The 25,429-nt window shown below is 38.5% G+C and overlaps 1 protein-coding gene across 1 annotated transcript in view; it reads left to right on the top strand.

Moving 5' to 3' along the window:
• Positions 1-25,429, top strand: part of IL1RAPL1 (interleukin 1 receptor accessory protein like 1) — a 1,835,933-nt gene that overhangs the window by 322,846 nt on the left and 1,487,658 nt on the right. The window contains exon 2 of the mRNA XM_082248500.1: positions 7,269-7,373. Coding sequence (XP_082104626.1) covers positions 7,292-7,373 — 82 coding nt within the window. The 5' untranslated portion in view covers positions 7,269-7,291. The remainder of the gene's footprint in view (positions 1-7,268; positions 7,374-25,429) is intronic.

Consider the following 25,429-nt stretch of genomic DNA (forward strand, 5'->3'; position numbering starts at 1 on the left):
GGTCACAGAACTTGAGAACAAAATCGTAAAAAAAAAAAAAAAAAGTTGAAGAAAAAAATTATTCTTATCCTTATTTTTTTTTACAGTTTTTTATTTGTTAACAAAGTTTGAAATATCCAATAAATTTCGTTCCACTTCACGATTGTGTCCCACTTGTTGTTGATTCTTCACAAAAAATTACAGTTTTATATCTTTATGTTTGAAGCCTGAAATGTGGCAAAAGGTCGCAAAGTTCAAGGGGGCCGAATACTTTCGCAAGGCACTGTACATACCATAGTTTGTAGACTCTATAACTCTGCTATAGACTAAATAATACACACTGATTTTGTTTTTTCCCACCAAGAAATATAGCAGAATATGTTTTGGCCTACATTTTCGGAGAAAGATCATTTATTTGTAAAATTTTAAAACAGAAATCAAGAAAAATGCATTTTTTTTCTCCAAGTGTATTAGTCTTTTTTTTTTTGCTCATTCAGCAAGAAAAAAAATATTTAGTGATCAAATACCACCAAAATAAAGCTTTATTTATTTGAAAGAAATAATAAAAATGTAATTTTGCTACAGTGTGCAATTGTCATTCAAAGTGTGACAGCGCTAAAGGCTGAAAATAAGCCTGGACTGGAAGGGAGTGAAAGTGTCCGGTATTGAAGTGAACCATTTTTTTCTTAGAGATTGTCTTACTAAATTAATTAAGTAATTATTAGTACTGCTTGGACCTTGATGAAGAGGACACACTCCAAATTTTTGTCCTGAAAATGTGGATGTTAGTGCAAAGAAAAAAGTATCTTGGACAGTATTTAATTGTTCTTGAATTCCTTCTGAAAATTCTAGCTGTTTCGTTCCAATACTAGTCCAAGCAACGGCATGGTTTATATCATGATAAATTTCCTTTGAGCATGTATGTTTGTTTTGTTGAAGTGATTTTGAATTAATTTTCACAGATCTAAAAAAACTACCCCTACAAGCCAAATAGCAAACAGATTAAAAAAAAATAGTAAGAATTACTGAAAAGTACATTGACTAATGATTTATTTACCACAGTTCATTATATTAGCATGGTTTAATTATATTTCTGAGCTACATTATTGATAACCAGAAAAAAATGTCCACAGTACATATTTCAGATTACCACAGCAGTCTCCTAATTAATTTCATTTGAAGCGGTCAGATCATTGGCTTCACAGTTTATAGGAAATGCCCCTAATTGTTTGAAGGAACAAAACAAACATTCTTTCTATATTATGAGCGCACAAACTCGGACACCCATATCATTTGTTTTAGAAATGCAATTAACATGATTTATTGGCACTTTTGTTTGCAGTTGCTGCTATGTGAAACCCTAAGCATGTGTTTCAGCTCTATGGAATAATGCTTAGACGTTCAAATATTCTGAGTACGATTGTGTTATCTCATTAATTTTACAAAGCTTTATCAGTCGGTGAATCATGAACGTAGCTGAACTGTACAAACACAGCAAATTTCCATTCCAAAATGCTTACTATTTTCTACAGTTTATAAGGCATTAAACAATAGAATTCAGTTTGGGGAAAATGTTGTTTTATCAGCCAGAAATACATGCATGCTTAGAAGTGTTATTTCCTTTTTTATTATATATGCCTCTTGTTAAATAACTTCATAAAAAATAAAATGTTGAAATCAGCTGCCCATAGGTTTCAGAAAGCTAGTGATTGTTTGTTTTCCCCTCAAGTTTTAAAGATTTATAATCTCTGATATACCATGTATGACATTTTATGTAATGTACTTATAGAATGTTCTCAACAGTAGACAAAGGGCAACATAAGCTATGACCCCAAAAGCTGTTTAACTTAGCATGAAGGAAGGAAATTGGCAAGCCAGTTGTAAAGATTTAAGAGAACATTTTTTATTTACATATTTGATTCATTCTGAAGGCTTTCATCTCACCAGGGTTATGGAAATTATGTAAAATGTACAATCATTTTCTAATCTGTATGGCACACATTGGGTTAAAAGAAATACCTTAAAACCGTTGCATTACTATATAGTAATTTCCTGGAATTTCAGAATTAACTGTAGCTTTTTTGCAGGTTTGCTTTAACTACTTGCTGACAGTGCTATAGCCAAATGATGGCTACAGTGTGGTTATACAATTCTGGAAGCGCATCTATTGAGGTCCTCCCAGAACCGCACCCGCTGTTCGCACTGTGGCATGCACCCAGCACACTCTGTAATCACTGTGTTGTTCATGCTCTGTAATTGCAGTGTCACAGCGGCTCTTTACCATGTGATCAGCTGTGTCTAATCACAGTTGATCACGATGTAAACACATTTGCTGGTTATCAGCATTCCTTTCCTCATGCTGTCACAGAGGAGTGAGCCGGTAACTGACAAGTGTGAAAAGAGACATCTACACAGTGTCCTGATGATCAGTGATGCCTATCAGTGCCCATTAGTGCTGCCAATCAGTACCAATTAGTGCTGCCAACCAGTGCCCATCAGTACTGCCAATTAGTGCTGCCTCATCAGTGCCCATCAGTGCCATCTATCAGTGCCCATCAATGTCACTCATCAGTGCCCATCAATGCCACATATCAGTGCAGCCTCATCAGTGTCTTCCCATCAGTGCCAATCAGTGCTACCTATTAGTGCCCATCAGTGCATCATCAGCACACATCGGTGAAGGAGTAAAATTACTTGTTTGCAAAATTGTTTAACAGTAACGAAGAAAAAACATTTTTTTACAATTTTTTACAATTCGCAAAAAATAAAAAACCCAGTGGCGATTAAATACCACCAAAATAAAGCTCTATTTGTGTGAAAAAAAAATTCTATTTTGGTACAGTGCTGCATGACTGTGCAATTGTCATTCAAAATGCAACAACACTGAAATCACTGGGCAGGAAGGGGGTAAAAGTGCCCAGTAGGCAAGTGGTTAAGAGATACTCTATATGGGAACACGGGTGAAACTTCTGTACATGGGTTCGATTCAGCAGGTTTCATCACTGTCTCTAACTTATGACCTTTCGCTTACTTGTAGCTTGTTTTGTTAACATGATTTTAGTTGCCAGCTGCTAAGGGTTGTAAGGCCCCATTTCATCCCTTCCTGAAGTTTTAGTTCATTATCAACTCCTTTATTAGCAGGGGTGTGCCGAAGGCCAAATGTATGTAGTAGCTGTCAACTGTAGTAGCTGTCAGTGAAGATGCATCCATTCTTCACTATAAAGGCTTCATTACATAACACAAATAAAATCAGGGGAATAACTGCCACTCACATCTACCCTTTGGTTTCTTTCCATTATAAATGCAACATCCAAATTGATATACTTATATCAATGTCAGTACAAGATTGCCCTGATTTCAAACACTTTACTCTTATCTTTTAATGACAAAAACTGTAAAAATCCAGGTCAAGGCATGAAATTATCTGAATTGTTTGCTCTTTCCTAATGCAGTCATTTCAATTTACTCAACTCAATTTAAAAATTATTTCTATTTGGTGACAATGGCACTTCACATCATCTTTACCCTTTGTACTGCTTTTCTGAGTAAGTCCACACGACTAATCTTCACATTCATATTATTCATTTATTTTTAACACATGCTCAGTGAAATATAGTTTCCCTTTCCTGCGGAGTTGGTTTGTCAGTCAGTTAGATTTTCTGAGATGTCAGCAAAAATTCAGACTGCTACAACTAGTAATTCATTAAAAGATACAGTATGTCTTATTTTCTTTATCACCAAAATTACTAAAGTTTAGCTGGACAGTGCTTTCAAAATTATATAAAATATTAATCTGCAATGTACTGTATATTTTTATTTATTTTTTCCAAGAAAAGTTTATTTAATCATTAACATAGAAAATCAGGGTTTAAACAGGTAAAGTGAACACCTTGTATATATTGTGTTGATCTCGGTGCCACTGTTAAGGTTTGTAACAAGCGTTAGTTATAACAGTATAGGTACATAAACATTTTAAACAAACAAATTAAAATTAATGTGGGATTTATGTTAACTGTGTTGGTCATCTATTCCAAACACTCCTTTTGGGCGCAAACTGTGTCCGGAGCAGGGGGGGCAACACGTTTCTCTTCTTTCTTTATCGGGTAAAAAGATATCAGCGTACCAAGGAATTGGTCATTTGTTTATTGAATGCAATTAGTATTCAGTATTGTAATGGTTGGCTTAAAGCGGTAGTATCCCGCTTTTTGACACTTTTACCTACAGGTAAGCCTATAATAAGGCTTACCTGTAGGTACAAATAATATCTCCTAAACCGGCATGGTTTAGGAGATATTTACAGTGCATGCAGCCGCTCGCGCGAGCGGCGCATGCGCTCTGAAGGTCCGGGGGACCTTCAATTAAGTTGCCGGGAGCTTGCCGGAAAAATCACTCCCGCGCGCGGAGCCGTCTCTTCCGGCCAATCAGCGCGCCGGAGCCGCCGAACCCGGAAAAGACGACGAGGGACCATGGCAGCGCCCGCAGCGATGTCCGGGGGTCCGTGTTGGGGCTTCATTTTAAGGTAAGTTACACATAATGGGCTGGTATGCGATGCATACTAGCTCATTATGCCTTTGTCTTGCAGGTTTTTTTTTAATTTTTTTTTTATTGAGTTTACAACCGCTTTAAGGTGGATAACATATATTTTTACAGTCGTTATTAATTACCTAAGCCAGCGTCCACCTGATTATTTTGACTGGCTTTCTAGTTATATAATGTATTCTACGGGCGTAAGCTGGTCATAGACCTGGGCTTATGTCTATATTTAAGAATTTTGTGGTGTCTACTGGGTGAGTGTGTCTGAATGGGTTACCCTAGTACATCTTGAGAATACTTTCAGTGTTTTTTTGCGGCACACCAGTTTTAAAGAGCATGTATTGGACTGTTCATAAGATTGGCATTCAATCTGTTCACTTTGTGGGTTGGAGTATTTGAAATAGAGGGAAGTTCAGAAAGGGTTGTTGATTCAGCGGAATAGAAGGGAGGGGAGGTGGAGAAAGTATGATGAGGTGAGGGGGTAAGAAAGGGGAGGGTGATAGAGAGAGGAAAAAAAGAGAGGGGGGGAAAGAGAGGAGGAGTGGCCATCTCTCACTTCCCCCATCCTTATGTTGTCATGTCATTCTGAGTGTAAGGGTTTATCTCAATACATCTGGTATGAAGCAGTTCCCTTATTATTAGTGTCATAATTGTTGAGACTTGTGGACGGATGTAGCGTCTGATGGGTGATATTTTAGGAAATTTAACAAGAGCATTTTCAAGGAGCGGTATATGAGTTGTATATATGATGGTATTCGGTTGTGGATCTAAAATGCTTCCAACAGGCCCATTTGGCTTCTAATTTATTCGGAGTGTCTCTTGCAACAATGTACTGTATATTGAGCTACAGCTATTTCCTGTAAGATGATCAGAACTGTGAAAAACATTGCATGTTTACCTAAGGGCTTATTCCAGATCATCTCCTTTTTTTTATGCATATATTTAAATTTTAGTATTCGTTGATATATTGTTTAAACATAGTGTTTCACACCTTCAGTCATGCTGAATTGACACTAGCTTTAGTCAAGGCTTCTTTCTTCAAGCATAAACTAAAATTGGTGGAGTAAAACTCAGAAATATTGATATAAATCATCTGTGATGAAAAATTTGATTTGTGGAGGTACTGTCATTTATATTTATTGAATTACCTGCTTGAGAAAGGAAACCATTTCTCGGAGGCCAGAAAAATATTATCATATTTATAACTTTGAGTGGCAAGTAACTGTAACATATGGTGTATTATGGAATGTCAAATTTCAGATGACCTCATTTTTCTTGATATTTCGTAATAACCCCTCTTAGTTTAATATGCCCTCAGATCTCTTCACATATTGAACCGATTGTAATTTCTTCTTTTCTATGCTCTATCCTATTCTGAGATGTTTCCCCATTTATACCATTGGGAGGAAATTGGAATCTCATTCCTGTTGATGTATCTTACAAAGATGAAAGTAAACTGTTTCATTCACTGTCCCTGAATGAGGCACAAGTTACTTTCACATGCTGTTTTAACATTGTCAGAGAGTTCACGATTGCCCCGGGCTCATATATCAAGTTTAATTTTTATATATAATACCACATAAAGCTATTCTGCTCTCATTTTTAACCTTCCATCTTCTTTTATTTTTCAAGATTCGAATAAAAGATAAATTATATAATCTGTAAAGGAGGCAGCATGTCAGTGAAATGTGGCAATTATAAAATATTATCACGAGTTATAAGTATAAATTTAGAATAGTGCATTTTTATAGTCTTCAAATTCTTAGGAAAAGCTTAGCTCCTTGCAAATTATTCATTTTATGAACCTTAGGCACACGTTAAATTAAATATTCTTTGGCATATTAATAGGTGTAAGTAAGCTATGCTGAGCTGTATTTACTATAATGGCAGACATTTGCCAGTGGCTAGGGCATGAGGTTAGAGGGCAGCATCAATCTCTAAAGCAAAACTACATTTTCTGCAGGTCCCTGGAGCTCTCACCATAATGTGCAAGTGTGCACAGCATACTTGCACATTATGACACATTTAATCTCTAGTGTGATCTTCTTCAGTGCCGATCAGTGCTACCTATTAATGCCCATCAGTGCAGCCTCATCAGCACACATTGGTGAAGGAGTAAAATGACCTATTTGCAAAATTTTATAACAGCACCATTTTTTAAAAAAATTTTTACAATGAGCAAAAAATAAAAAACCCAGCGTTGATTAAATACCACCAAACTAAAGCTCACATCTCCTCCAGTGACGTGAGGTCCACACCTCCTCATATCACCCTGCTGCCATCTTCTCCAAACCATATTCTGCAGCTTATCTTTTCAGCCATTGGATGGCCACTTGATATTGTAACTCCTGCACTCCTGTGAGCTGTGGCTTCATCATCTTGGCATCCGGTTCTATTCCCAGCATCATACAGATACCAGATATGTATACTACACTACATGTGCACTGCAGGCAATGTACACTAAAAAAACATAATTGATTGCTGAAACTTAAACCCCAGATTTTAAAAAGTAATGTCTTTATAATAGCTATTACTGGGATGTGAGAATAATCGCCTGAGCAGAGACATAGACAGCAATAAAAACTTGACAGAGAATCAAACCCTTCCCTTATCTAGAATCTTGTCTTGTCTTGATTTTATATATATATATATATATATATATATATATATATATATATATATATATATATACATTGATACATATATACATTGATTGTAAGCAATAAAAACTATTTATGTTTTTCTTTTTATTTTAGAGTTCGGATTTTAGAGTTGCAAGATGAAAGCTCCTATTCCACATTTGATCCTATTCTATGCTACCCTGACACAGAGCTTGAAGGTTGTTACAAAGAGAGGTTCTGGTAAGTGCATTGGTTTCTTTTATTAAGTTGCTGGTGGCTTGCTTTCAGTTGAAGTGAAAGTTCAGGAGATCGATTGCTTTGTGATTTGGCTTGTAGGCATACAATGTCTTTCTTGGTTGTGAAGTTTAGTCTGGTTTTAGTCTATTTATTAGGATTTTGCATAACTTCAAACATGACACCAATGGGATTTTCATAGCTAAAGACCAACTCCGGCCATATTGTTTTTTTCAGGTTTGGATTGAATCAGGAGCGGTTAGAACCTTTATAAAGTTTTAAATGCTATGCGTGACCCCAGTTTTGATATCCCTCTCACTTGTCATTCTGTCAGACACCCATCAACTGTATAGGGGTTGAGGAAAATTCTCCTTAAAGCGTAACTCCACTTTTTTGAGAAAAATAAATCCCCCTCTGAGTGATCTCTGTATATTGCAAGGATCATAATAACCTTTGCTGCAGATTCCTACCTTTAGTTATTCTGAAGAAATCCACGTTTGTTCCTCTGTCCCTCTGTTCTGAGTGGGTCTAATAGAAGTGGTTTCATAATTATCAATCAGCTGTGCAGCTGCAGAGCGCTAATGAGGAAATCTGCTGCACCTACATCCCTTTAGATGTGTTCCGATTGAGAGTATCTCACCAAAAATTACATTTTTGTTGCAGGGGATGCCTGAAATCTGATTTGCATCTTAGGCCAAGTAGAAAATGATGCTTCTGGGGGTTGGTCAGTACACATTCTGAGTACAGAAAACCTCCAGGTAGCCATATTGCATGGCTGAAAATTACAACAGCTGCAGATTAAAAAAGAAAGGTTATTCACAATTAATTATAATATGACTTATGTCACAATTGCATAGGCTATGTTATTTTTTCTTTATTTGCTCCCCCCCCCAAAACAAAAAAGTGGAGTTACCCTTTAATGAGAGAGACAGAAATAAATCCTAGAATACAAACTGGTAATTGGGAAAGATGACAGTACTAGATTCTGGGTGAAATCATTCCCCCACAGTGGAAAGTGGAATTATATATCTTAAGGTGTGTTTAGACACTAGGTAGACAGCTCATGTAAAATGAAGACTCTACATATCATATTGAAATTTTTGAAACCAAGAATATCAAATGAGCACCATACCTGAAAAAGGAGTCCAAATGTAAAATTTAATTCCATAAGAAAAGTTTGATAAGGTCTGCATAAATGCATTTTATTTATTTATTGAAGGTACTCATATAACACCGTCAATGTATGCATTGCTATCTTTCTATCTATCTATCTATCTATCTATCTATCTATCTATCTATCTATCTATCTATCTATCTATCTATCTATCTATCATCTATCTATCTATCTATCTATCTATCTATCTATCTATCTATCTATCTATATATCTATATATATATATATATATATATATATATATATATATATATATATATATATATTATATTCACATCAGTCCTTGTCCTCATGGAGCTTGCAATCTAAGTTCTAGTGTCATGGCTGGAACTCAAACCGATGAGGATAGTGCTGCTAGGTGGAAGTGCTAACCACATAGCCACTGTGCTGGCCTGAAATGTAATATATATTTGTAATGTGTACAGACATACTCCACAGAAGCTGGTTTTGGCAGCAGTACTGATGACTGGGGCACTCTCTGACCCATGAAATTCATTGGCTTCATATATTGGACCTATCAAACAGTTCACATGGAAAAAAATTTTTAAACTTTGTCACTTATTTTAGGTGTAGTGCTCCATTCTTAATTTTACAAGTAATATCCTAACAGATGTTCAAAACGTTCTCAATGTTATTAGAAAATGTGTTTTTAAATCTGTATTCATAGGGGAAAGTTTTCCCCTCAACTATTCTTTCTGAAACCGACGAAATGACCAGGAAGCAAAGAGTAATCTTTTAAATGGGGTCATAAATAAATAAACAAATAAATATTATTATTATACAGGCTTCATATAGCGCTAACAGTTAGTGCATTGCTTTACAAAATTAAGGCATAAATTACAAATGCAATACAAATTGGAACACGAGGAATCAGAGGGCCCTGCTCGTTAGAGCTTACAATCTAAGAGAAATAAATAAATAAATCATTGACATGGGTTCTAACCCTTCCCTACTCTATCCAAACTAAAAAAATACATTTGACTGGAATTGGGCTTTCCTACTAAGAGCCACAGTTTAGAAATTGCATTTTGATAAACATATTAGCTAACCATTCCATATGTAATTTCATTTTCATTTGAAGTAGCTTTATGTGTAAGAGAAAATTGATTTTTGTATTTATTTTGCAGTGCAGATAATATTTTACAAGCTAAGTGGTTGCCTTTTTACTGTTTCATTGCTTTATAACAAGCCTAAATCATCATTTAGAGTTTATGTATTTAAATCATTCCACTTTAGAGAGTGGCCATGGAGCAAATGCCTTTTTTCAGAGTCTCACTGTATAATTGTACCAATCTTCTGCACACTCTGCTTTTTCTCTTCTGTCAGAACTATCTATTGTGTTCAGTATACAGGACAATAATTCTTTGGTAGCAATATTGTCTGCTAGAATGTTCACCCGAAGTTTGCCTGTTGCACTAAGGCTGGATTCCTATCTATGCACAATATGTGGCTTGGGGCACTGTGGTGCCATTTATTTTGAAAGGCACTCCAATGCACCTGTGTTACAGTGCACAACAATGCATTATAGTTCACTACCATGTGTTATGAGAAATATATTTAAAGGATAGAGCCACTTTAGTACTAATCCATTAATGCACCAACATCCCTGTATAACATGCAAACAAGACCAACTATGAAGTATCATGGGACTTTTAGGGTGCGTTTCTTATTTCATTAAGATAATAATGATTATCATAACACAGATTATTGTTTAAAAAGGGAAATTTTATTTTCCAAAATTTTTTTATTAAATAAATGTTAAAATGCAAAAAACACACATGGAACATACAGAATTCATGCCTTTCCAACAGACCAAGTGTGAGGCATGATTTCTCGAAACGCTATAAAATAATAAATAAAATAAAATAATTTAGCGTTTCGAGACATCGTGCCTCACATTTGGTCTGTTGGAAAGGCATGAAATTTGTATGTTCCGTGTGTGTTTTTTCATATGCATTTTAACATTTTTTTAATAAAAAATTTTTTGGAAAATAAAATGTCCCTTTTTAAACGATAATCTGTGTTATGATAATCATTATTATCTCAATGAAATAAGAAACGCACCCTAAAAGTCCCATGATACTTCATAGTTGGTCTTGTTTGCATACCATGTATTATGGTGTGCTGCCTTGCCAAATATTGTGTGTCAATTTTCTGGCCTTTCTGGTGTATTAACAGTCCATTAATTTGGATAGACGGCCCTACCGCAACCCGTGTTAATGTACTGTATGTGTATTAACACTATTCACCAGATGGGGCTGGGATGAATTCAATGTTAAGAATATTACTTTACAAAGTGATGTTCTTTGATTGCAGTGAACCTTTTTACAATAGATTACTCTGCATGTTAGTGTTCCATGTGCAATCCTACCTGTACCTGTATAATTTAATGATCTACAGAGAAAGGTCCTAAAGAAAACTCCACAGGAACACCCCCAATCTTCCAGACTGTGAATGCAAAGTTTTGCTGAAGCTAACAATATGTTTAAAAAACCTAGTTCACACAGATGAGGACATAATGAGGAATAAAAGGCTTCCACAACTCTACATTTTCTGCTATAGTGTTCTAATAGGTATAACTTCACAGGATAGATCACTAATCATCCTAAAGCTAAAGTTAATGGGTGGAAGTCTGATTTAACCTTTTAGTTCAGAGAATAAAAGTGTAAAATAATCTAAAATGCTGTTATTTGCCAGAAAATTGACTATCACATCTTCAAGCCCTGATACAGTTGGTGGCAATGTTCTACTGAAACCTTTTACTATGTTCGTCACTACACCTAAGAAAAAGTGTGAATGCAGAAAATGAATCTTTAGTGATGTTGCACTTCATTGTCGTACAGTATATGCTGGTTGTGTCAACCCGCTAAATGTAGTTTGGTGCACTGTAAGAAATTTCTCAACAACATCCTTAAATGCTTTCCAGGTGATTTTCCTCAGCCTCACTAACAGATCTTCGAGCCACTTGTCATTGATGATGTATCAAATGTTCCAGTTGTACTTGGTGTACTAGATGCTTAAACAACAGTTCCACATTTCTCTATGTTTCTTTCATGTGGTCAGCATAACCAATGGGTATTGCAAATTGCAAATCGCAACTTGCAGAGCAACATTTTTGTTTTTCAGTGGTAAAAAAATAAGTTTTTTTTTATTTGCAGTGAACATCTAACAAAGAAAAAAAAATCCACGGATAGTTATTTTTTTGTTTAAATAAAATTGCAAAGTTTTGCAACTGCACAGAAGCTGTACTTCTTTTCTCTTGAATTTCATATTTGCTATACCAGAATGTCATGATTCAGTAGATTGGTTTCTATGGTCTTTAGAGCAGATGTCTGGAATATCATATTTTGGGATGTAGCTATTTTTTTCATTGACAACTCATAAATGTATGTCAATTCAGAATTTTAAAATTGTACTTCTTTTTAAAATAAATGGGGTGCTTCAGCCTAGCGCTTTATGTGTGCCACATCCCTAGTATTAGGACAAAGAAAGTGGGGTTCCCCTTGTGGGACTTTAAAGGCACATAAAATCTATACTGTATAAAAAATTATGTGAAAAGAATATTGAAAAATATAAATTTTATTGTAAACACAAATAATAATTAAAAACAGTACAGGCAAAGGAGAGACAGATATATCAACCGTAGTAGTCTGAACTAGAACCCAACATGTTTCGAAGCCAAAGGGAAGATTTTGCTTCTTCTTCAGGGGAGGGGTTCAAACGGTACTCTAATGAATAAAAAAGTGTAAATAGTACAAAAAACCATAAATTTTGGGGGGTGATATTTCAACATAACTTCATAGGGTTTTATACAGTTATTATAATAACAGTAGTGACGAGTACTTACAGGGTTGAGAAAATAACTGTACTCAGGTAGCCTGCACGGTTAAAAACATCTGGTGGGTGCGAGTGTCCTTGCAGTCAAAAATGCAATAAGTAAGATGGTAAATGGTTATTGTAGCCAATGAACCAGCCGCTGTTGACATCAGGTGTGCAGCCCCCAATCAATGGACGTCTGAAGTCCTTAATTAGGAGAGGCCAGAGGTAGCCTTTAGGGCGTAGGTGAGTGGCAAAGGTGTAGGTAGCACCGGTCTGAAAAATGGACAGAACAGGGCTAAGTACATTGATATATGTAGCAAAATAAGCAAGGGAGAGACTGATAAATGTCGGCATATAAGATAGCTGTATAGCTATGAGTCATATGGTAAGTATATAAAGGGCATAATGACATAAAAATATATACCAAAAAGGTAGCCCAATATAAAATGGGCAGTAAAATTATATTGCAATGGAATATAGCTAGAACAGCAGAGCCGATCAGAAAGAAGTATAAAGGTTTTTTTGGGAAACTAATTAGTATGTATAAAATTGATACCTGAATGTAGATGGTAATAAGGAAAACAGCGTCCTCTCAGCACCACAGCCAGCAAGTGAATGCGCTGGCTGTGTGTTGCGAGAGGTGCACTATAAAAGTGCTAGTTAATTAGTGCAAGACGTAACACAGCTGGCCTCAAGGGAAGGGCTTCCCGGAACGCCGGTGCCGAGCCCGCCCACAGAACCATGCGTCACCCCTGACGCGACGTGGGCGGGATCGGCATCTGCGCTCCACCGACACGGGGGTCAGAGCCGGAAGTGCAAATGCACTGAGGCTGCCGATTGGTCCGAGCTGAACCGAAAGGGCACAGAGGATGGAGAATAGGACCAGGCTACCGCAATAACGCGGTATATGTCTCCCCGTGCCGGGACGCACATTAAAGAAGGGGCAACGCCCGGGGTCAACATAAATTGCTGGAAAAAGATTTACAAGCCAAATTAATTAGAAACAATTTTGCAGAGGGAATGCATTACTATATCAATAGAACATGATTGAAGGTTGTAGTTCTTGAATATAAATATCAGCAAGGACACGACCCACAGATGTAAAACGGGTTACAGACACTGGAATACAAAATGACAAAATCAACATACAGGGAAGAGGAACATATATATACAACTTATGTCAGTGACAATACAACAAGTGTCGAAGCATGTACATATATTTAAACATAATTAACTATCCTTGTTATATAATTATTATACAAAGAAAATTAGTATGTTAGCATAATATCGTACAATACAAAATATATTAAGGCCAGAGCAGTAGAGTATATAGATATATGGATATTGGGACTAATATGATGTTACAGGAGGCCCTAAAATATAATTAGAGGTGAATGGCCGTCTGGTTTGGATAGGGGGAATTAGATCTCCATTCCTCCAGAGTTAAAACCCTCGAGAAAGGGTTTGAATGATAGAGATCCATTAAGTCCTGGGGGCTCAGTGGCCTTAAGACGATATATCCATTTTAGTTCAAGTTGGAGGAGGGACTTATTCCAGTCCCCTCCTCTAGGGGCTGGGTGAACTCGGTCGAGAATCAAAAATTTAACCTTAGGCATTTTGCCGGCATGTACAATAGCCACATGTCTACCTAAGGGAAGCTCAGGGTCTGCTTTCCTCATGCTTAGAAGATGGCGATATGCGCGTTGCCAAAACTCCTGCTTGGTCTTACCAATGTAAAAGCACTGGCAAGAACAAAGCAGGAGATAAACCACGCCTATCGTACGACAGTTGGCAAAATGCTTAGGTCGATGAACATCTCCATTCGGTAATGTGGGGGATTTTTGTATGAGCATATAGCCACAATATTTGCAACTGCCGCAGATGTATGTCCCTCTGTATTTGCAGCAAGTGGACGTGACAGTATCGCGGAACTCACTACGGACTATTTTGTCTCGTAAAGCTGGGGCCCTTTTATAGGTGAAATTAGGTGTATCTGACACATGTTGGCCCAAAATGGGGTCCGAGGCCAGCAAGTGCCAGTGTTTAGAGACAATGCGTCTAATTTTTTGGTGTTGCTGATTATAGGGTGTTATAATTCTTATGATATCTTCCTTTTTGGAGCCTACTGATGTTTTTGGGGCTAGTAGTGTGTCTCTGTCGCTATTAAGGGCACGTTGGTAAGCTTGTTTGAGCGATTTCTTAGAATAGCCCCTACGTAGTAAACGTTTTTGGAGGGCGTCAGCGGCCGCTTGAAATAGTTTGAGGTCCGAACAATTTCGTCTCAGCCTCAAGTATTGACTGGTGGGAATTGATCTGAGTAGAGGGGTGGGATGAAAGCTTGATCCGTGCAATATTGTATTTCCCGCGGTGGGTTTGCGGTAGAGGTTACTCTTTAGGGTATCGTTTTCACTGCGCATAATCTCGACATCGAGGAAAGTAATCCGATCGGGATCCATGTTCATTGTGAATGAAAGGTTAAAGTCATTCTTGTTCAAGTGAACTAAGAAGGCTTGGAGGGATTCCGTGGGACCATCCCAGATGAGGAACACGTCGTCGATGTACCTGGTCCAAAAAAGGATGTGACCAGTGTACATCGACAAGGCGTCATCATCCAGAAGAAATTGTTCCCACTCCCCCAGGTACAGGTTGGCATATGATGGGGCACAACAAGTGCCCCATCATATGCCAACCTGTACCTGGGGGAGTGGGAACAATTTCTTCTGGATGATGACGCCTTGTCGATGTACACTGGTCACATCCTTTTTTGGACCAGGTACATCGACGACGTGTTCCTCATCTGGGATGGTCCCACGGAATCCCTCCAAGCCTTCTTAGTTCACTTGAACAAGAATGACTTTAACCTTTCATTCACAATGAACATGGATCCCGATCGGATTACTTTCCTCGATGTCGAGATTATGCGCAGTGAAAACGATACCCTAAAGAGTAACCTCTACCGCAAACCCACCGCGGGAAATACAATATTGCACGGATCAAGCTTTCATCCCACCCCTCTACTCAGATCAATTCCCACCAGTCAATACTTGAGGCTGAGACGAAATTGTTCGAACCTCAAACTATTTCAAGCGGCCGCTGACGCCCTCCAAAAACGTTTACTACGTAGGGGCTATTCTAAGAAATCGCTCAAACAAGCTTACCAACGTGCCCTTAATAGCGACAGAGACACACTACTAGCCCCAAAAACATCAGTAGGCTCCAAAAAGGAAGATATCATAAGAATTATAACACCCTATAATCAGCAACACCAAAAAATTAGACGCATTGTCTCTAAACACTGGCACTTGCTGGCCTCGGACCCCATTTTGGGCCAACATGTGTCAGATACACCTAATTTCACCTATAAAAGGGCCCCAGCTTTACGAGACAAAATAGTCCGTAGTGAGTTCCGCGATACTGTCACGTCCACTTGCTGCAAATACAGAGGGACATACATCTGCGGCAGTTGCAAATATTGTGGCTATATGCTCATACAAAAATCCCCCACATTACCGAATGGAGATGTTCATCGACCTAAGCATTTTGCCAACTGTCGTACGATAGGCGTGGTTTATCTCCTGCTTTGTTCTTGCCAGTGCTTTTACATTGGTAAGACCAAGCAGGAGTTTTGGCAACGCGCATATCGCCATCTTCTAAGCATGAGGAAAGCAGACCCTGAGCTTCCCTTAGGTAGACATGTGGCTATTGTACATGCCGGCAAAATGCCTAAGGTTAAATTTTTGATTCTCGACCGAGTTCACCCAGCCCCTAGAGGAGGGGACTGGAATAAGTCCCTCCTCCAACTTGAACTAAAATGGATATATCGTCTTAAGGCCACTGAGCCCCCAGGACTTAATGGATCTCTATCATTCAAACCCTTTCTCGAGGGTTTTAACTCTGGAGGAATGGAGATCTAATTCCCCCTATCCAAACCAGACGGCCATTCACCTCTAATTATATTTTAGGGCCTCCTGTAACATCATATTAGTCCCAATATCCATATATCTATATACTCTACTGCTCTGGCCTTAATATATTTTGTATTGTACGATATTATGCTAACATACTAATTTTCTTTGTATAATAATTATATAACAAGGATAGTTAATTATGTTTAAATATATGTACATGCTTCGACACTTGTTGTATTGTCACTGACATAAGTTGTATATATATGTTCCTCTTCCCTGTATGTTGATTTTGTCATTTTGTATTCCAGTGTCTGTAACCCGTTTTACATCTGTGGGTCGTGTCCTTGCTGATATTTATATTCAAGAACTACAACCTTCAATCATGTTCTATTGATATAGTAATGCATTCCCTCTGCAAAATTGTTTCTAATTAATTTGGCTTGTAAATCTTTTTCCAGCAATTTATGTTGACCCCGGGCGTTGCCCCTTCTTTAATGTGCGTCCCGGCACGGGGAGACATATACCGCGTTATTGCGGTAGCCTGGTCCTATTCTCCATCCTCTGTGCCCTTTCGGTTCAGCTCGGACCAATCGGCAGCCTCAGTGCATTTGCACTTCCGGCTCTGACCCCCGTGTCGGTGGAGCGCAGATGCCGATCCCGCCCACGTCGCGTCAGGGGTGACGCATGGTTCTGTGGGCGGGCTCGGCACCGGCGTTCCGGGAAGCCCTTCCCTTGAGGCCAGCTGTGTTACGTCTTGCACTAATTAACTAGCACTTTTATAGTGCACCTCTCGCAACACACAGCCAGCGCATTCACTTGCTGGCTGTGGTGCTGAGAGGACGCTGTTTTCCTTATTACCATCTACATTCAGGTATCAATTTTATACATACTAATTAGTTTCCCAAAAAAACCTTTATACTTCTTTCTGATCGGCTCTGCTGTTCTAGCTATATTCCATTGCAATATAATTTTACTGCCCATTTTATATTGGGCTACCTTTTTGGTATATATTTTTATGTCATTATGCCCTTTATATACTTACCATATGACTCATAGCTATACAGCTATCTTATATGCCGACATTTATCAGTCTCTCCCTTGCTTATTTTGCTACATATATCAATGTACTTAGCCCTGTTCTGTCCATTTTTCAGACCGGTGCTACCTACACCTTTGCCACTCACCTACGCCCTAAAGGCTACCTCTGGCCTCTCCTAATTAAGGACTTCAGACGTCCATTGATTGGGGGCTGCACACCTGATGTCAACAGCGGCTGGTTCATTGGCTACAATAACCATTTACCATCTTACTTATTGCATTTTTGACTGCAAGGACACTCGCACCCACCAGATGTTTTTAACCGTGCAGGCTACCTGAGTACAGTTATTTTCTCAACCCTGTAAGTACTCGTCACTACTGTTATTATAATAACTGTATAAAACCCTATGAAGTTATGTTGAAATATCACCCCCCAAAATTTATGGTTTTTTGTACTATTTACACTTTTTTATTCATTAGAGTACCGTTTGAACCCCTCCCCTGAAGAAGAAGCAAAATCTTCCCTTTGGCTTCGAAACATGTTGGGTTCTAGTTCAGACTACTACGGTTGATATATCTGTCTCTCCTTTGCCTGTACTGTTTTTAATTATTATTTGTGTTTACAATAAAATTTATATTTTTCAATATTCTTTTCACATAATTTTTTATACAGTATAGATTTTATGTGCCTTTAAAGTCCCACAAGGGGAACCCCACTTTCTTTGTCTTTTTAAAATAACTGAAAAAACAGTATGAACACTTTTTATGTTTTCATGAACAGTTGACCATACAATCTGTCGTGGGCAATTACCCTGTGTTATATATTTAACAAAATACAGTATCTGGGCTTTGTATATATTGCCCAGTACCTGTGCCATTTCATTTGGTTTAATACCACTACCCAGCAGTGCTCCAGGTTGTCACTTCTTGATGCATGTCAGCATCTGGCAAGTTTAATTTTCAACTCCATATGTATTCAGAATAAATTCCAAACAGGCATAGCATCAAGAGTATGAGTTGTGAGCATATTTTTCTTTCTGATGAAATAGTAAGGATTCATTTTAAGTGTTAGAAAAAATCATCTTCAATTGGAGATAGGACTGAACAAAAACTATTCAATACTGCAAGAGTAGGAGAAAAGTAGTTACATTTTGTTTAAATATGATGAAGCATTGTAACAAAATATACAAAGATACACAGAGCACAACGCACAAAGTCTAAAATCATTTAAAAAGTTCTTTCCAAATGGCCAAGCATGCCCCTGTATTTGTAATATCCAACAGAACAGTTCTGCCAAAGGTTAAAAAAGGGTTAAATGCAGATAAATTCAATTCAGACCCTCGCTGAAGAATTCCCGCCTACTTTTACGGACGCAACGCGTACGGGGGACGTCACGTGACCCGCGGCCGCCTCTCACTCTTCCGGGTTGGTGGACCTGATGCACGCCTGCTTGCAAACTCTGCAGATATGCACTGTTATTTTCTTCAAAAATGTGAGTTGTTTACTTATATGGATTAAAGAGTGCTTGATTGCATACAGAGAGCATTAGATCGTTCTTTCTTTTCTCCTACACATATTGGTAACATTGTTTGAGGAGCTGACAGTGCATCGGAGGTGTAATCATTTACTACGCTTAAGGAAGAAAGTGTGAGGATGCTTTGATTTTGAGATGACATGCTGGTTGACCCTGTAGGGTCTCTTTGTTAAGGTGAGCGGCAGTGTGAACAGGTGGTGGGATTGCATGAGCACTCGTGGAGACAAGCACCTTATGGAATTGCCCTAGGACCACTTTACACTGGAGACTTTTATCTGTTTATATGGACACCTATTAACATTGGGACTCTGCATGATTATATGATTTATTAATTTACCACTAGGATTGCGCTGCACTATTTTTCTATTACAGATAAATTCAATGCCTTAACAGTGAACCATGCAGCAACCAGGTGCGCAAAGTGTACTCTATAAGATAACAAAGCAGAAAAGGACCTTTCTGAGGCTTTTTGCAAAGAGTGTAGGGGTGTATGACAGACAGCAAATATACATTCCCTCCACAGCGCCTGTCTCCCAAACTGGTGTGGGGAGTATAGGTTGGCCAGCACAAACCACAGGGACCAGGTACACTTAATGCCAGCCAGGACAGTGACAAACTAGATGTGCCACTAACATAGTACACTGGATCAGGGCACAGGAGAACCACACCTTAAGTGGACCTGCCTTAGCAGGACTCATTAAGCAGTCTAGTGCAAATGAATGCCCTCACTTCCATACTTTGTGTCACCTACCTAATCACCAACATTTTCAGGATGTAAGGATCCTCTCCAGTTCCTACATATATGTCAGACCATGGACTGTAGGCTAGCAGGATCAGGGGGAGCACCCAATGTCTGGTTGGAAATCACGCTGGGCCACTATACCCTAATGCCTTTTGTTCTACACAACTGGGCACACATTGGAAAATAGTTTCTTTGAATGGACAATTTTCTAAATATAGGTTTTCTTTTTAGCATTGATGAGTGCATTCTGTGATAGAACATAACTCCCACTTTCACTACATACCCTTTATACTCTCCTTATATATGGAAAATACATTTCTGGATGTTTGTGCATTGTTGTCTACTTTGGTCTAAATGTGGAAGGCCTTTTTAGGATCTCCAGTGTTTTCTTGTGGTCAGAATACCTATACAGACCCCTACTGGTGAGTTAGATACTGGACACATTTTCTCCGAGGAAGTCCTTTAAGAGGATGAAAGGTATAAGGATTTAGTGGCCCAACATGATCCCCAACCCCACATAGGGTGCTCCCCATGATCCATCCAGACTACAGCTCATGATCTGACATACAATATTGAATTATGGCATCCTGTTGCACCAGACTGCTAGATGAGAGCTACTAACTCTGGTCCAGTTAGGGTGTGGTTAAGGGTGCAGATGTGCTATATCTGGTCTGTCACTTCCCTGGTTGGTAATGAGTGTCCCTAGTCCCTGTGATTTGTATTGGTTGACTTATACTCCCAACAGCTGAGGGAACGTATGTTTGCTGCCTATTACTAACCCCCCCCCCCCCCCCCAGGAAGGTCCTACTCTACTTTGTCATCTTATTGAGTACACGTTGCACACCTGGTTGCTGGAAAGCTCACTGTTAAAGTGATTGTAAATTATCACCTTGTAAAGCAACCCATTCAGTTTAAAATAGAAATGAAAGGCAGAACATATTTGTATAGATATAAAAAAAAAACATTATAAATACCCTTTTTCCCTTTTTTATAAGTGATCACATTCCCTCTGTTCTCTGTGCTGTGCTGCATAAGAGCTTGGGGAAGGAGAGGCAGCAGGACACTGAGCTTCCCGGTGAATGGCTAAGAAGAAGGTACATGTGAGGACTGATCCTTGGAGGAGAGCAGGCTGAGTTCCCAGCATAGTTAGAGAACTGACCATAGTGTGCTCTCCTGCTTAGTGTGGTCAGTTTTTAATTCATAAAGAAAGAAATACAAAGAGAACAGGATATTTTCTCATACAAGTACATGGTACAACATACACATATCAGGAATATGAAGTGTTGAAGTAACAAACACTTTAAGACACTGAGTTTATCTGCATTTAACTCTTGTTTAACCTATGCCGTGACTGTTCTGGGTAATTTACAAATACAGGGGCATGCCTGGCCATTTGGGAAGGACTTTTTAAATGGTTTTAGGCTTTTTGTGTTATGCTCTGTGTATTTTTTTTTTTCTTGTTCAAATATGTTATTGAACATATTTCAATGCACAAAAGCACTACACATGACAAGAAGGACAGTGCAGAAAAGTTTGGATAACAAGTTATTACAACATTATTTGTCATAAGCAAGAAGGTGGAAGCTAGTTCCATTTAGGTAGGGCTATGCAGCATGTATTGGAGAGTGGGAAAGCCCTCTCATAGTTGAAATTAGAACAAAACTAGGCTGCAAAATTAGTTCTAAGAAAAGAAGAAGGGTAATGGGTGATAGGGCTACTTGTTGTTTCAACCGAGCTACAGGTGGGTAGCTTTGTGGATTGCATGGTGGGGTTGGAGGCAGTAGGAAATGAAAATGGTAGGGGGAAAGACGAGGGAAGGAGTAGAGAGGACCATAGCCTATAGGATTTTCATATTTAGTAATATGTACTATTTATGTATTTATGATGATGAGTACTTTGTAAGGCTTCAATTTAACAAGGACATGTTTGAACTGAAAGGTAATTTTAAAGAACCTAGTACCAAACACAAAAGTTTCTCTCAGTAAATCAAAATGTTAGCCAAACAATAGCATATAGGATCTCATGAACTGATGCTGGTAACTGTTAGTAACAATCAGAGATGGCTCACACATGTCCAGTGGTTGTTTAAGAGCACCGTCCGCTGTGTCCTTAACAATTGAGGACTCATCAGCTGTCAGCGGGTTCCCCCCATTGACAGCTGAATGTAAACAATATATTTGTCATCAATGACAATTAAGGAAAAAAAAACAACATTTGGTCCCCCCCCTCAAATCCATGCCAGGCCCTATAAATTTTAAGGGGAACCCCATGCCAAAAGTATAAAAAAAAACAGCATGGGGTCCCCCCTAATATCCATACCGCATCCTTATCTGAGCATGCTGCCTGGCAGGCCAGGAAAGTAGGAGACGAGTGAGGGCCCCCCTTCCTGAACCATGCTAGGCCACATGCCCTTAACATGGCGAGGTGCTTTGGGGGGCAGGGGGGCTCTGCCCCCCAAAGTACCTAGTTCCCATGCTTATGGGGAAAAGGGCCTCTTCCCCACAACCCTGGCCGGTGGTTGTGGGAGTCTGCGGGTAGGAGGCGTATCATAATCTGAAAGACCCCTTTAACAAGGGGGCCCCTATATATTGATTCCCCTATTGAATGAACATGGGGTACATTGTGCCCTTACTCATTCACCAAAAAAGTATAAAAAAGAAAAAAAAACACAGAGATAGTTTTTGACAAAAACAAAACAAAAACAATGGGAGAGAAGGATCCGCTCTTAGGATGAAAATCTCAATCAAGAGTGTAGGAAATTGGCTGCAGCCTACCTCTTAACTGTTCACAAAAAGAGTTCAGTAAAGATGAAGGGATGTTAAGGAGGTAAGTGGCGCTGCCAGATATAGGTATAAGGGGACAAAAGAAAATATGTACATATGTGTCCACAGTGTAGGAACTTATTACCAGATGTGTGTTCAAGTAATACTTAAGTACATAAAATAAACATCAAGTGAATCCTTATGCGTAATGTGCTGGTTAATATACACCAAAAAATGAACATAAATAAATAAATAAATAAATAAATAAATGTTATACTGAATTATTATTCAAAAAGGTGACTAATAGTGATAAAGGGAAGGGACCCTATTGTAGAAATAAAGTGCATATAAATAAGGTGACTGAGTGTCTTAGTGGTATAAGTTATTCAATATATCAAATATCATTGGTAAACCAAGGGATATGAGGGATATAGGAGCCACATCCAATTTGGAATATAGGCCTATTACCCCTGTATTTATGTTCATTTTTTGGTGTATATTAACCAGCACATTACGCATAAGGATTCACTTGATGTTTATTTTATGTACTTAAGTATTATTTGAACACACATCTGGTAACAAGTTCTTACACTGTGGACACATATGTTCATATTTTCTTTTGTCCCCTTATACCTATATCTGGCAGTGCCACTTACCTCCTTACCATCCCTTCAAAACAAAAACAATGTCCCCCCCTGGTGTAGATCCAGCATCAATAACAATGAAAGCTGCTACTGACCCAAAGAAAAAAAAACAGGTTTGCTGGCTCCTGCCATGTGCCCATTCTGCTGTCTTACAGTTCTTAAAAAGCTAAGGGCTGGGGCCACCCAGCAATGTCACATGGAGGCCCCTTCCCTTGTGACTTCATCGACCATGCATACTGGGTCAATGACATCACAAGGGGGTTGGGTCACCCGGTTACTTCATCATATCCACCCACACTTTGCTATTTGAGAAATTTAAGAGCCAGCAATGGGTGCGGACCTGTTTTTCTTTTTCTCCAGGTCAGCGGCAGCCTTCATCGTGATTTAAACTTGATCTACAGTGGGGAACATTGTTTTTTTTTTTTAAATAAATTAAATTGTCAAAAACTGTCTCTGTGTTGTTATTTATTTTTGAGACATTTATTGTTATTTATGTACCCCACATTCATTCACATGGGGGGCAGGATCTGGGGGCCCCCTTTTAGGGGCTTCCTGATTTGAATAAGCCCTCTGCCCCCCATGTAGAGGGCATGTGGCTTGGTATGGTTCAGGGGGGGTCCACTCGCTAGTCCCCCCCCTTTCCTGGCCTGCCAGACTGCATGCTCAGATAAGGGTCTGGTGTGGATTTTCAGGAGACTCCACTCCATTTTTTTTAATTATGGCGTGGGGGTTCCCCCCAAAATCTATACCAGAGCTAAGGGTAATAAAAAAATGGTGTAGGGTCCCCTCAAATCCATACCAGACCCTTATCTGAGCATGCAGTCCGCCATTTTTTTATTTGGCATGGGGTTCCTCTTAAAATCCATACCAGACCTGAAGGGCCTAGTATGGATTGGGGGAGACCCACCACGCTATTTTTTTTTTTTCTTTTATCAATTGGTGTTTAAAACTGAGGACATGTGAAATTCAGATGCCTTCCTTTAGAAGGCAATGAGCCTGGAATTTGCATCTGAATTATACTGCAGTGCTCAGAAAATGCACAGGACTCAAATTTGCACTGAAATCACACTGCCGCTGCACCGCAAATATGTGAACCGGCTCCATAGAAAGACGTTTTGGTTCACATGTTACATGAAATGAATGCAGTCCAAAATGCATCTAATTTGCATACTGTATATGCAAATGGAGCCTTAAGTAGGCCTTGAGGCCTCCAAAAAGCTGATTTGCAGCGTGACTTTATTTTAGAGGTGACAGGACACCTTAACTCTGTTGTGCACAGGCAGCGTTAAGAGCCCTATCACACTTAGCTCTCTCGAAACCTAAGACATCTGAAGCTCAGGCAGCCAACGAGAAGTGACACTGTGTTTGCACACATGGGACCTCATGTCTAAGTTTTGCATAAGGCCTCACAAAGCCTTGAGCCACCTCTGAAAATAATGCACAGATCTTTAAACTGATATAAATGTAAATAACTGCCTAAATGCACCTTTATATGCTAAATATTTTATGTGTATTTACTCAAATCTATTTTGTTAAAGAATAAGTTCACTTGAAAAAAAAATTAAATAAACTCACTTTTTTTGCAGGTAAAAAAAGTGCATGTATTATTAATATATATATATATATATATAAATATATTTTTTTGGAGCCTGTAAGATTGCTGGTGCCATGCCGGTCTCCTGCATACCTGTCAGTGTATCTGTGTGCCTGTACATTCTATATGGGCAAGCAGAAACATTGACCGGAAGAATTAATGAATTACCATGGCACTCCACAGCACAGTGGTAGTTCTTTGAGAACTGCAAGCTGACATCCACTAAAAATGGTTGGAAAATGTAACATGTACCCAAAGGTGAACTTATCCTTTAAAATGCAATGTAAAAAGCTAAAACGTACACCACATGTAAATTGTGTACTAAGAAACACTGAATTGCAGTGAAGTATTTTAATAGAGCTGAAACACCAATATTCACATATATATATTTGTATTGAACTGGTTATTAATACTTGCATAAAATGCCACATGAAGATATCTGAACCTCTAGTACACATCTAAAGATAACACAAATTAATGAGTACCTTCACTTCATACAAACCATACATACAGTAGATTTATGTTCAAGCACAATGCAGTCTGTCCAGTGAGGGAGTGACAGAAAATTCTAGATGCATTTTATGAGCAAAGCATCCACTTCATCAGGAAACTGCAGGAGGATTGTATATTTGTAACATTATATCAAACTGATGAATTAAAATCATTATTACCACATATGTGTATGGCAAACCAGTAGTCTGGGAAACGGGGCCCTAGGAGATCTTGGAATCCATAAAGATCCAATTAATGTGGGACTAGAACGCCATAATTTGTTATTCCTCAAAAAATATTTTCAGGGTTCTGGTGCTTTAGTTTTTTAAGAAGAATATTCAGAGGTCAAAGAAGG

This window comes from Pelophylax lessonae, assembly GCF_965119305.1.
Source record: "Pelophylax lessonae genome assembly, chromosome: 2".
NCBI classification, from domain to species: domain Eukaryota; kingdom Metazoa; phylum Chordata; class Amphibia; order Anura; family Ranidae; genus Pelophylax; species Pelophylax lessonae.